Raw genomic sequence first — 15,043 nt, 5'->3', positions numbered from 1 at the left:
AAAAAAATAAAATGATTACAGAGTGCAAATAGGCCTATATAGGGAAAATCAATGACATTATGTGATAAACTACGATAAATCAATAATTTTATTTATGATGCTTTGGAAAAACCCTTAATCGCCCTGGCATCACTACGATCAGTCATCAATGACGTAATATCCTGTATCTGCTGCACTGCCCACTGCACTGGTTGTTGCTTGTGAGCTCCCTCCTTCAGCCTGATTACCTGGTCCATTACTGTTGATGTGGCTATATAACAGCTTTGGTTTGCATTCAGCTTTTGATATGTCATTCTCAAATTGTCACTGAGCCTTTCTTCTATGCTCTAGAGCATTTATCTTTGGCCTCTCTACACATCTGGGTAAACCATGGGCTCACTCTATAAATTGTTTCTATTGGTCTTCAATATGAACTTCTCCTCCACCTCCCTGCATTTTATGTCCACATGGTCCATCATTTCATTTACTGTCTTTCTCTCCAGTTCTCTTCCCCACTGCACCTCATAAAAGGATTTGCCTCATGCCCTTCTTTTGAAGTTTGGCTTCTCCCCTCCTTCCTGTGCTGCTGCTGTTGCTGCTTTTTTTTTCTTTCTTTCTTTCTCTTTCTCCTTCTCTTGCTTGCTTGCTTGCTTGCTTGTGTACATGTGTGCGTGCGCGTGTGCATGCGTGTGGGGGGGGGGGGGGCCGGGGGTTCTTAAGAAAGATAATATGCTGTTTCACAGATCAGATATCTTTGGTTAACTAGATAACAGGTGGGCCCTGACTTATTGCAAGCCAGTCTTAAAACTAGCAGATCAGTGCTCTGACAACTAGACTGCACAGGTCTAGTATTCTGAGAAATGGTCTTAAAGGTTTGGGACTGGCTTATGATGGGTTTGAGTCTAGTCCATTCTTCAAGTTCTTTACAGTAGTGTTAATGCATCACAATTTTCACTAATTTTTGGTCTAGTCAACCTCAATCTCACTTTTCTTCCCTCACAAGGAAAGCATCCTTGTGAGGGATGAACCACATACCAAGTACTGTATTACATGCAAACCTTACCTTAAATAGAGGACTTAATACAACAGAGCCAACATTGGAAAACTCGTGGGCAGTTAATAATGCCGGCAGAACCTTGTTCTTGGCCACATAATCCGGGATGTTATCAAGCTTGGGTGTCAGCTCAGAGAAGAATCTATAGGATGAAGCAAAACATTACTCATGAAATCGTAAGACACAATTGCAAACAAAGCATACCATGGGCGGGGATAGAACCCACGATCAGAGAGTCATAAAACTCCAGACTGATGTGCTAGCCACTGGGCCAGCTGGCTACAATATACCTAGTTGGACAAACCTTATTGTAGCCAGCTGGCCCAGTGTCTAGCACATTGGTCTGGAGTTTTATGACTCTCTGATCGTGGGTTCTACCCCCGCCCGTTGTATGGTTTGTAAGCAAAACATTAACTGGTCAATCCACCAAGCATCCTTTCATATCTCTGGAATTTCATTTATTTAAAGTACAAGTTCAGGTCTTTGTTTCAAAATTAATGTACATAAACAATAACTTGAAGGCCAATAGGATACACAGCATTTCAGGTAACACTTAATCTGGTTTTACACTTTATATATTTTGTTTTTTAACCAGTTAACTGTCCAAACACAGATCTACGTTCTTACCACTAATACTCCAAACATAGATCAAAGTTTTATTTTTCTTGCCTTCAAATATGGAATGACTGGCCTGAGATACCTGGTCAGTACAGAATGGGTCTTAACACTCGGTGTGCGCAGTATTAAAAAATCTAGGACCACTTAGTACCTTGTGGGAGCACCAGTTCAATTGAGTGCCAGCTAGAGCAAAGAGCATGGCAAACACCAGGGGTTCACTGATGTCATGTCTTATTAGCACTCCCCTTTAACGAGGAAAGTGATGTTGACCCTGAGTTTAGTGGCTGAGATGGATGTGGCCACAAGCAGTCAAGGAAATATCAAAAACCTTGATAGTAGCCAATGTGCAACATTTGTGCAACATCTTTTCAATTCTGGTACCACTGGTAGTGTCATCCTGCCAGAATGTCCTATAACTTATGTCCTAAGTAAAGAGAAACAATTCTGGAACATGTAATGTGTTTGGCAGGAAATCTGAATAAATGAAGAACGGGTATAATTGAAACCCACTGTATTAGAAAAACACTGTAAAGCAAAGCATTATAAAGCTGGGCCCGCCTGTATATACCTGCATCTAGAAACAAAACCAATCTTCAATTAGAAGTCATGTGGAGGCTACTGTAACCACATATAAACAACACATGAACACAAACTATTACAACATACATACCTGTGCTTCTCATTAGCATCCTTAATTTGTATTTCTTCCAAGAAGAGCAACGTCTCTATAAGATCATTGTCGAAAAATTGCCCCGGCTGGCGAAGGTTTCTGACTACGTCTTTTGGGTTTGGTCGGGAAGCAGGATTGGCACCAACTAGTCGAGTGTATGTGGCTACTAATGACTTGGGAATCTGAATGAAAAAACATCAAGTAAACAGAGAAATCTTAGTAGTATTAAGTAATTATGTTACATAGACTACAACAGACCTGTGGCTAATGAGTATAATTTAGTATCTTAATGCAGTTTTTGTGAAAGATGAGCTGTGGTAAACTATTAAATCATGCCTTCTTGACCTAGCATGAGACATGTTAATTTGTACTCACCTATTTGTGGTTGCAGGGGTTGAGACTCAGCTACTTGCCCCACTTCTTCACTGATTGCTACTAGGTCCTCTGTCTCCCTGCTCCATGAGCTTTATCATACCTTGTCTTAAAGCTATGTATGGTTCCTGCCTCCACTACATCACTTGCTGGACTATTCCACTTCCTGACAACTCTATGACTAAAGAAATCTTCCTAACATCTCTTTGACTCATCTGAGTCTTCAAATTCCAACTGTGGCCCCTTGTTTCTATGTCCCATCTCTGGAACATCCTGTCTCTGTCCACCCTGTCAATCCCTTGCAGTATTTTGTATGTCGTTATCATGTCTCCACTAACCCTCCTGTCCTCCAGTGTCATCAGGCTGATTTGCCTTAACCTTTCTTCGTAGGACATTCCCCTTAGCTCTGGAACTAGCTTTGTTGCAAACCTTTGCACTTTCTCTAATTTCTTGACGTGCTTGACCAGGTGTGGGTTCCATACTGGTGCTGCAGACTCCAGTATGGGCCTGAGGTACACAGTGTACAGAGTCTTGAACAATTAATTGTGTGTTCGTCAATCTGTTCACATTTTGTCTCTTTCTCGTGGAAGCTTAAGAATTGATTAAACTTGATGGTAATAATAATAATAATTAATAATAATTAATAATAATTAATAATAATGATAATTAATACAAATAATTAATAATAATTAATAATAATCTTCTTTCAACAAACTGGCCACCTCCCACCAAGGCAGGGTGGCCCAAAAAGAAAAACACAAGTTTCTCTTTCCAACTTAAGTAATATATACAGGAGAAGGGGGTTAACAGCACCTTGCTCCCGGCACGTTAGTCACCTATTACGACACACATGCTTACAGAGGAAGATCTCTGTTCCACTTCCCCATGGAGATAAGAAGAAATAAACAAGAACTAGTAAGAAAATAGAAAAAACCCAAAGAGGTGTGTAAACGTGTACAGTAGACTGTTGTTTAACATGGTAGTTACATTCCTGAAAATGCCATGTTAGTCAAAACCGTGTTAGACAAACTGAACTATGAGAAAAATAGGGTTACATTCCTGGGAGGCCCCAAAAAGCCGAACAACTTTTTTTAGACCTCCAGATCTCACAAAATAAAAGTGAATATGTAATTGTAGTGCATTGTCGTGATATATTACTGCTAAAGACTACAAATGCAATAGAAATAATAGTATTTCTTATTTTAAATTGTGGGTAATGGTGTGTGTGGATGATTGTGGAGAGTAGATATGGATGGTGTGGCCTTACTGGGCCGAGGTGGATGGTTGTTGGTTGCTGGCAGAAGTGAATGGTAAAGGTTCTGGTACTGAAGTCGATGGTTGTACTAGAGTGTGCATAAATTCTGTAATGGCTCTTTTACCCTGCAGTACATTACACAGCTGTAATTCTGTAATGGCTCTTTTACCCTGCAGTACATTACACAGCTGATGGTAAGGCATCATCAGCTGGTCTAGACCCCATTTTGAAGCAGTGCTTCAAAATTTGTTAGTATAATTATACTATTACTTTTTTTTTTTTTTTCAACAAGTCGGCCGTCTCCCACCGAGGCAGGGTGACCCAAAAAAGAAAGAAAATCCCCAAAAAGAAAATACTTTCATCATCATTCAACACTTTCACCACACTCACACATTATCACTGTTTTTGCAGAGGTGCTCAGAATACAACAGTTTAGAAGCATATACGTATAAAGATACACAACATATCCCTCCAAACTGCCAATATACTATTACATCAATAAATAATGTCTACCTATCATATTTATTCCAGAATAATATGTACATGTGCATGTTTACTTATACACACTCATCTGAGCTTTTCTTTGATTTTATCTTAATAGTTCTTGGTCTTATTACTTTTAATTTTATATCCATGGGGAAGTGGAATAAGAATCTTTCCTCCGTAAGCCATGTGTGTTGTAAAAGTCAACTAAAATGCCGGGAACAATGGGCTAGTAACCCCTTTTCCTGTAATAATTACTAAAAAGAATAAGAAGAAGAAAACTGTCAAAGTGGGAAGTCTGAATGTGTGTGGATGTTGTGCAAATAATAAGAAAGAGATGATTGTGGATGTTATGAATGAGAAGAAGCTGGATGTCCTGGCTTTAAGTGAAACAAAGCTGAATGGGGTGGGAGAGTTTCAGTGGAGAGGAATAAATGGGATTAGGTCAGGGGTTTCAAATAGAGTTAGAGCTAAAGGAAGAGTAGCAATAATGTTGAAGGATAAGTTATGGCAGGAAAAGAGGGACTATAAATGTATTAATTCAAGGATTATGTGAAGTAAAATAAAGGTTGTATGTGAAAAGTGGGTTATAGTAAGCGTATATGCACCTGGAGAAGAGAGAAATGTAGAGGAGAGAGAGAGATTTTGGGAAATGTTGAGTGAATGCATGGGGAGTTTTGAACCAAGTGTGAGAGTAATGGTGGTTGGGGATTTCAATGTTAAAGTGGACAAAATTGTTGTGGAGGGAGCAGTAGGTAAATTTGGGGTTCCAGGGGTAAATGAAAATGTGGAGCCTTTAATTGAGCTATGTGTAGAAAGAGGTTTGGTAATAAGTAATACATATTTTATGAAGAAGAGGATAAATAAATATACAAGGTATGATATAGCACGTAATGAAAGTAGTTTGTTAGATTATGTATTGGTGGATAAAAGGTTGATGGGTAGGCTCCAGGATGTACACATTTATAGAGGGGCAACTGATATATCGGATCATTATTTAGTTGTAGCTACAGTTGGAGTAAGAGGAAGATAGGAAAAAGAGGAAAATGGCAACAACAAGCAAGAGGGAGGTGAAAGTGTATAAACTAAGGGAGGAGGAAGTTCTGGTGAGATATAAGCAACTATTGGCAGAAAGGTGGGCTGGTGCAAGTATGAGTAGTGGGGGGGGGATGAAGAGGGTTGGAATAGTTTTAAAAATGTAGTATTAGAATGTGGGGCAGAAGTTTGTGGTCATAGGAGGGTGGGTGCAGGAGGAAAGAGGAGTAATATCTTAAGTGGTGATCATTATAAGTAAGCTGCCTACTGCTGTAAGCCTTGGAAAACATTAAATAGATAAGTAGGGAAGCTGTCTTGTGGACATGACTAAGATGTATGAACCTGTAGTTCACACAGTGAGATGGAGACCAATGACTCTAAACTACTGCTTGTGGTCACCTGGCTGTACAGAGCACAGCCTTTAACTTATCCTTTTAAAGATTTACAGTATGTAATAAGTCGGGCCAGTTTTTTTTTTTTTTTGTTTGTTTGGTTGCATTTTTTAAACATGCTTAAGGAATATCATTACAAGTGAGTTTAGATTAACCCTTTGACTGTCACAAGCCCCTTTCTGAAACTGTCATTCTATATCGCAAAAGTTTTGGAAAAAAAAAAATTATTTTTTCTTATGAAATGATAGAGAATCTTTTTCCGATGGTAATGTCACCAAAAGTACGAAATTTGGTCGAAAACTCATGGAATAACGCTCCCGCGAAGTTAGCGGTCTCAGCGGCATATACGCATCAGCAATTTCGCCAACTTTGAGCCCTGTTTTTGGCCAATTCCATTGTTCCAGTTTACCAAACTCATAGCTATTTCTTTAGAACTCCTTTTTTCTATCAGTTGAGTACAAAAAACCGCCCATTTACCAATTTGAACTACCCAATAAAGTGGTCAGAAATTGGCAATTTGGCCAATTTCACACAAATTAAAAAAGATGCAAATTTCAAAATAGGGTCCAGAATAAACAATATAGACATTCTTGGCACTAATATAACATATCCTCTGTTCATTAGTCATGTCTCTAGGTCCCTCTTATATTACTATTGCTTTCTATTTTGATTTTTTATTCATACAAAAAATTACAAAATTTACTGTTATGCAGACTAATGCATTATTGTAAAAATGGTATAAATAATATCAGTGCACTAGTGAAAGAATATTAGACTCCCCAGTAGATGTGTATTGGATGTGTGGTGTAATCTGCTTACTCCTGAACATTGGTAAAAATCAAACATTTCCACTACTTTGAGCTCAATTTTAAGGTCATTTTCATTGTGAAAGTAATGAAAATCATCTCTATTTCTGTAATATGTTTTCCATTTTATCACCTGAGACCATGAAAATGAGACTACAACAATAAATACTATACAAAAATACACCTCAAAGTCGGCGTTTTAATCCAAAAAAACGGTCAGTTTTTTTCTCGTTATGCACTGCGTGCTGCAGGATTTTTTTATATGGTGCACACTGACCACACAGACCCATTCTCTCACATGTGGGCCTACTAGCTTTCTCCTGCTTGATTTGAAGCCGCTAGAATTTATGCGTATAAATACGTTAGAAACAGTGGTGTGTAAGATGTATATATACAACGTAAACAGTCAAAGAGTTATGAGGCTTTACAACAAAATGCTAAATTTAGCAGCAAATTCCTATATAAAAAATGCCTAGATTGCATGCAAAAGAATATACTACTGTATACAAAAATGGGGAAGGTTGAATAATTGTGTGAAATCATATTATTTCTTAAGAGTAGATTACAATTATTTACTAACCTTTGAAGTGTTTCTGAGAGATAGAGATGTGTCAAGATAACCATTAAAAACCTCCCAGACTAGACAGCCAAGGCCCCACATATCTGCTGCCCTGTGGATAACAAAATGGATAAAATTATGCACCAGAGACAAACATTCCAGACAGTCCATCAGCCAGATAGGTTGGTGACAACTGCTCATACTGATTTTCTATTTATCTTACACTTGTAGTTGTAGAAAATGTGTGAAAGCATTGTATAGCTCCTTGTCTTCTCTGTTATAACAGTGTTATGATTGAATCAATATTTTTTTCCAACTTTGTATTTCCATGTATCAAATGATACTCCAATGCTCTTTAAAATATGTAATATCAACATACTTCAATACAATTTTCTTAAAACAAACATTATCCTTAATTTTATTTACAGTAGGGCCCCACTTATATGGCAGGTTAGGTTCCAGGCTACTACTGTAAAGAGGAAATTACTGTAAAGTGGAACACCCTCTTTTTCCACTTAAAATGCATATAAATACTAGATAAGTTCACACAAACGTACATTAAGTTAGCAATATAACTAGGCATTAAAACAATAAACGAGCAAAATACACATATAGTACACTCATTACTTATCTTAAAATAATTGTAGTCTTAATGTAGGGCGAGACGAGTAGTATTTAATTTAAGAAATCAGGTGTGGTAGGTATGGCACCAAGCCAGGCTACCATACCTACCACACCAGGACATCCCACCCACACGTAATATACTACGACATTTAAAGTGTCCTAGAGTGATAAAATGCATATACAGTTCACTCATTACTTACCTTAAAATATTTGTAGTCTTAATGTAGGGTCAGAGGTGAGTAAATGAAATGAAACAAATAAATGAGAGAGAGAGAGAGAATGAGTACTTGAGCTAGGACAGATGTGGAGTTATGTAAACAAACCAAGCGAACACGTATGGTTTTGGTTCACATGTTTGTATTATACCATAATACAAACACTTTACATTGTGTACAAGGTGTCACCATGTTGATACAGTAGAATAAATAAAGAGCAACATTCTCATTCTCATGTAACACCATTTTTCAGAAGAAATGATGCTCTAGGAGAAGGCATGCAAAAGGAATAATTTTCTAGTTACCCCCAGTAATATTATAGCGTACACATTTTCTCTGATGTTAGACTAAAGAAAACATTATTCTTGTCGTCACCCTTACATGTTGCCTGGCTACCACATCTCATATTTATGTTAATTTATTCTACTGTGGGTGTATTTATCATGTTTATATGATATGTAGCATGTTTATTATAGAACTTTGAAAAAAATATCATAGGTGGATTAATGAAAATGTGAAAGGGGGTAAAGCAGCTGGAACTGATGGGATCATGACAGAAATGTTAAAAGCAGGGGGGGATATAGTGTTGGAGTGGTTGGTACTTTTGTTTAATAAATGTATGAAAGAGGGGAAGGTACCTAGGGATTGGCAGAGAGCATGTATAGTCCCTTTATATAAAGGGAAAGGGGACAAAAGAGACTGTAAAAATTATAGAGGAATAAGCTTACTGAGTATACCAGGAAAAGTGTACGGTAGGGTTATAATTGAAAGAATTAGAGGTAAGACAGAATGTAGGATTGCGGATGAGCAAGGAGGTTTTAGAGTGGGTAGGGGATGTGTAGATCAGGTGTTTACATTGAAGCATATATGTGAACAGTATTTAGATAAAGATAGGGAAGTTTTTATTGCATTTATGGATTTAGAAAAGGCATATGATAGAGTGGATAGAGGAGCAATGTGGCAGATGTTGCAAGTATATGGAATAGGTGGTAAGTTATTAAATGCTGTAAAGAGTTTTTATGAGGATAGTGAGGCTCAGGTTAGGGTGTGTAGAAGAGAGGGAGACTACTTCCCGGTAAAAGTAGGTCTTAGACAGGGATGTGTAATGTCACCATGGTTGTTTAATATATTTATAGATGGGGTTGTAAAGGAAGTAAATGCTAGGGTGTTTGGGAGAGGGGTGGGATTAAATTATGGGGAATCAAATTCAAAATGGGAATTGACACAGTTACTTTTTGCTGATGATACTGTGCTTATGGGAGATTCTAAAGAAAAATTGCAAAGGTTAGTGGATGAGTTTGGGAATGTGTGTAAAGGTAGAAAGTTGAAAGTGAACATAGAAAAGAGTAAGGTGATGAGGGTGTCAAATGATTTAGATAAAGAAAAATTGGATATCAAATTGGGGAGGAGGAGTATGGAAGAAGTGAATGTTTTCAGATACTTGGGAGTTGACGTGTCGGCGGATGGATTTATGAAGGATGAGGTTAATCATAGAATTGATGAGGGAAAAAAGGTGAGTGGTGCGTTGAGGTATATGTGGAGTCAAAAAACGTTATCTATGGAGGCAAAGAAGGGAATGTATGAAAGTATAGTAGTACCAACACTCTTATATGGGTGTGAAGCTTGGGTGGTAAATGCAGCAGCGAGGAGACGGTTGGAGGCAGCGGAGATGTCCTGTTTAAGGGCAATGTGTGGTGTAAATATTATGCAGAAAATTCGGAGTGTGGAAATTAGGAGAAGGTGTGGAGTTAATAAAAGTATTAGTCAGAGGGCAGAAGAGGGGTTGTTGAGGTGGTTTGGTCATTTAGAGAGAATGGATCACAGTAGAATGACATGGAAAGCATATAAATCTATAGGGGAAGGAAGGCGGGGTAGGGGTCGTCCTCGAAAGGGTTGGAGAGAGGGGGTAAAGGAGGTTTTGTGGGTAAGGGGCTTGGACTTCCAGCAAGCGTGCGTGAGCGTGTTAGATAGGAGTGAATGGAGACGAATGGTACTTGGGACCTGACGATCTGTTGGAGTGTGAGCAGGGTAATATTTAGTGAAGGGATTCAGGGAAACCGGTTATTTTCATATAGTCGGACTTGAGTCCTGGAAATGGGAAGTACAATGCCTGCACTTTAAAGGAGGGGTTTGGGATATTGGCAGTTTGGAGGGATATGTTGTGTATCTTTATATGTTTATGCTTCTAGACTGTTGTATTCTGAGCACCTCTGCAAAAACAGTGATAATGTGCGAGTGTGGTGAAAGTGTTGAATGATGATGAAAGTATTTTCTTTTTGGGGATTTTCTTTCTTTTTTGGGTCACCCTGCCTCGGTGGGAGACGGCCGACTTGTTGAAAAAAAAAAAAAAAAAAAAGTGTATATTAATGTAATATACAACATTTAATGTGCCTCAGTGATTATTGTTATTATCATCATTATTAACCCTTTCAGGGTCGAGACCCTTGATCCTTAACTCCCACTCAGGGTCAAAAAATATTTGAAAAATAAAAAAAATTATTATTTTTCTTATGAAATTTTTCTCATGAAATTTGATGGAAAACTTATGGAATTATGCTCTCGTGATGTTATCAGTATTGACAATATTTATGCCCACTTCGAGCCCTATTTTTGGCCAATTCCAATGTTTCAATCTACTAAAATCATAGCTTAGTCACTAAAATTCCATTTGTTCTATCGATTGAGTACAAGAAACCACCCATTTACCAATTTCAACTACCCAATAAAGTGGTCAGAAATTGGCAATTTGGCCCATTTCACACAAATTCCAAAAGATGCCAATTTCAAAATAAGGTCCAGAATAAACAAGACAGACATTCCTGGCACTAAAATAACATTTTATCTGTTTATTAGTCACGTCTCCAGGCCCCTCTTACATTACTTTTTCTTTTCATTTTTAATTTTTCTCACAAAAAATAGAAGATTTACTGTTATGTATATTATGGAATCATTGTACAAACGGTATAAATAATATCAGCTCACTTGTGTAAGAATATTAGACTACCAGTTGACGTGTATTGGACGCATGGTGTGATTTGTTTACTCTTGAACATCGGTAAAAATCGAACATTTTTGCTACCTTGTGCTCAATTTCAAGGTACTTGCCATTGTGAAACCAATCAAAATTATATCTATTAAATAAGACCAGGAAAACGAGAATACAACCATAAATATCATACGAAAATAGACTGCCAAGGCACTGTTTTAAACCAAAAACACGGTCAGTTTTTTTTTCTCATTATGCACTTTGTGCTGCACAATTTTTTCTTTATACTGTGCACACTGACCACGCAGACCCAATGTTTCACATCTAGGCCTACCAGCCTTTTCCTACTTGATTTGAAGGCACTAGAATTTATGCGTACTAGTACGACACCAACCCTGGTGCGCAAGACGTACCAGTACAGCACCAACCCTGAAAGGGCTAATATGGAGTTTCAACACTTAAGACAATCTTACTGATTTTAATGTGTACCTGCCTGCCAGCATAGTATGTAAGTTTACTTAGGTACAGGCACACATAAGTATAATTATCAGAGTACATATACAGTATATAAAATATGAAATAACTTTAAAACACTTGAAATTTTGGAAAGTTTCCAGACATAGTGGAGAGACACTGAGCTCACAGAGAAAGTAAACAAACCAAGTGGGGCACAGTGACCTTATTAGAAAGTCAGGTGGGGGGAGCCGTATAGTGAGCTTTGGCCATAATTTGAAATGTCCCTATTAGCGGAACGCCATAAAGCAAAATGCTGTAAAGTGGGCCCCTACTGTACCTGAATAATGTCACCTTTGTTTTAATGCAATTTCCATTATATATACAGTGGTACCTTGACTTACGAGTTTGATTCATTCCGTGACCAAGCTCGTAACTAAATTTGCTTGTACATACGTATACAGTGGTCCCTCGTTTATCTTCGTTAATCCGTTCCTGGAAGTGCGACGCTTATCGAAAGACGATTTTCGAATCAATTTTCCCAGTAAGAAATAATGTAAATACAATTAATCCGTTCCTGACACCCAGAAGTATTAAAACAAAAAAAAATTTTACATGAAATTTAGATGTAGTACATAAACAATACAATAGGACACGATGAATGAAACATTAACAGCATAAAACTTACCTTTATTGGCGATTGTTCTTAGTGTATGGAAGACTGGAGGAGGAGAGAGATTGGATTAGTTACTGTTTGGAAGGGGAATCCCCTTCCATCAACACCCAGGTACCAAATCCTTTTCTGGGGTTACTTCTCTGTTTCTTAATGCCACTAGGACCAGCTTGAGAGTCACTGGAGCCCTGTCTCGCAAAAAAAAGTGTCTAGAGAGCTCTGTTTCTGGCGTCTCTTTAAAACTTCCCTAAAATTGGCCAAGACTCTGTCACTGTACAAGTTGCTGATATGGCTTGCAACATCCTTCTCAGGGTGATGTTTCTCCATAAATCTTTCCATCCTACCCCACATTTCAAAAATCTCCTTAATTTCTGAAGAAGGCACCTTGTTCCATCTCTCTTCCTCCTCCTCTGCAGCAAGATTCTGAGCTGCGATCTGTTGCTGTTCCTGCTGAAACTCCTGCAGCAGCTCAGTGGTTAGCTCTTCCTTGTGGTCCTCCACCAACTCTTCCACATCCTTCAAACTCACATCCAACCCCATGGAACTCCGTAATGCCACAATAGAGTTCACAACTGACATAGGCTCATCAGGGTCAGCCACAAACCCTTCAAATTCCCTCTTGTGGACACAATCTGGCCACAATTTTCTCCAAGCAGAGTTCAAAGTCCTGGTAGTCACTCACTCCCAAGCCTTACCTATAACGCATTCATATTGTTCAATGATTTTTTCTTAAATTCAATCATATTTCTCACCTTATTTACCAAAGGCTTGGCACTAGGAGCTTTCTTTGGAGCCAAGGTAGCTTATTTAGCACTTGCAAGCACTAAAATGAATGGAATATTATGAAATATTTCATATGAACAAGTGAGGGGACCGTCGCTCGCTGGTAAACAATGGCATACTGGCTGGGAAGGGAGGCCAACGCAGCTCAGAGCCGTGAGTACGCGTCCAGGACGAACGATGATTAGCGAGTCAACCGACCATTTATGAGCCAATGTTTGGATGAAAATAACACGACGATTTCCGAAAAGGATGACTATCGAGCCGGACGATTATCGAGGGACCACTGTACATCAAATCAATTTTTCTCACTGAAATTAAATGAAATGCCATTAATTCGCTCCAGCCCCCAAGAAAACACCCCAGGGGCAGGAGAAAATACTTCAATATAACACTAATGTCAAGTCTATGGCTTATTTATCTATCAGAATTTATCTAATATGACATAACAAACACTATTAGTAACACAGAAACATGATATATACTCTACAATGAATAAAATAGGCCATAATATGGCGAGTGTCCAGGACCAGTCCAAGTATATAAAATCATTACTGCTCCTTCCTATAACGTGTTCTTTGGTCCTGGGTAAGAGAAAATGGAGTTTTTGAGAGGCTAACTGCACTAGATCACAGGTGCAGTGGTATGTGAATATCTCAGAAGCAAGTTATTGACCGATTTGATGAAGACCACTATTTATAATTGAAGTAAATGCAATAATATTGACAGGAATCATAAAAAAATGATTGTTCTACAATTAGCATGTGGAATATTGGAAATACTATTTCAAATATTCTGGGATTTGTGTGGGAGTAAAGGGCAAGATATTCTGCAAATGTCAAAATCTAGCAACCTTACTTTTTTGTAGAATAACTAAAGATAATTGCACGATTACCTCCAGTGAGAACATCACACTAGGATTATTTTATATGTACCAAGTCCCACAACCACCTTTCGTTGTGCCATTTAGGCCGGGGATCTTGCCAAATGTCATTTTCAGTAAATATTTTTTTCTGTGAAGTGGAAATGGGAAGTACAATGCCCGCACTCTAAAGGAGGGGTTTTGGAATATTAGCAGTTTGGAGGGATATGTTGTGTATCTTTATATATGCTTCTAAACTGTTGTGTTCTGAGCACCTCTGCAAAAACAGTGATTATGTGTGAGTGAGGTGAAAGTGTTGAATGATGATGAAAGTATTTTCTTTTTGGGGATTTTCTTTCTTTTTGGGTCACCCTGCCTCGGTGGGAGACGGCCGACTTGTTAAAAAAAAAATTCTTCGCTTGTAACCCAGATTTTGGCTTGCAACTCAAGGGAAAAAATCAACCAAGCAATGCCTCGTAAATCGGAAAACTCTTAAGTTGGGGCACTCGTAAGTCAAGGTACCACAACACTTTTTTTCAGGCACATAGTGATGTGGAGAAATTTTCTCCAGGAGGGGGGTATCAGCCCCCTTCAGCCCTTTCCAGCCCCTTCAGCCCTCTGAGGGACTCAGCCCTCCAGAGGGGCTGATGGCATCTTGCTTCTGCATCTCTACATCAACACTTTAATTGATTCCAGATGCAGTATGAGCGTGTGCCATAGGTCATGTGACTTTTTTGCAAGAGATCAGTGTTGCAAATAGTGTAGTTTAATGAGAGACAATCAATCTCTTACCTTAGCAGGACAATTAAGGAAAATCCTGCACCCACTTTATTACCATGTTAAAGATAGTATACATTGTTGTCTATGCCCAGACAGCAAGAATCAAGCATTTTGTATTGCTTCATGGTGGAAGTTTGGCAAGGAAGGGAAATATGCTATGTCAGTTTTTCCTTTATGTGCTGGGGGCGAGAGGCATTTTAGCTTAGATTGATTTTAACCTTGCCAAGGGACACAGACAATGGGATAATGAACAAAGAACGCTGATCTGTGCATATGTGTACATAAAAGAATCTCAAAGAATACATCAAAACACTTACAGAGTAGTGTGATCAGCTTCTTTAGAGATAAGATTGTGAATAATAAACAATACTTGATGAACAGTGTGTAACAATGAATGTTGCGATCTTAACAGAGTGTAGTAAGTACAACACTCTTCAAAGAACACGT

General features: G+C 38.3%; 1 protein-coding gene across 1 annotated transcript in view; it reads right to left on the bottom strand.

Moving 5' to 3' along the window:
- Positions 1-15,043, bottom strand: part of yata (N-terminal kinase-like protein yata) — an 84,169-nt gene that overhangs the window by 50,867 nt on the left and 18,259 nt on the right. Inside the window, exons 5-7 of the mRNA XM_070096532.1 lie at positions 7,245-7,335; positions 2,322-2,503; positions 1,043-1,175 (exon numbers count right to left, since the gene is read on the bottom strand). Coding sequence (XP_069952633.1) covers positions 1,043-1,175; positions 2,322-2,503; positions 7,245-7,335 — 406 coding nt within the window. The remainder of the gene's footprint in view (positions 1-1,042; positions 1,176-2,321; positions 2,504-7,244; positions 7,336-15,043) is intronic.

The sequence above is a fragment of the Cherax quadricarinatus genome, chromosome 54, assembly GCF_038502225.1.
Source record: "Cherax quadricarinatus isolate ZL_2023a chromosome 54, ASM3850222v1, whole genome shotgun sequence".
Lineage (NCBI taxonomy): Eukaryota > Metazoa > Arthropoda > Malacostraca > Decapoda > Parastacidae > Cherax > Cherax quadricarinatus.
This window is presented reverse-complemented; position numbering and strand designations above follow the sequence as displayed.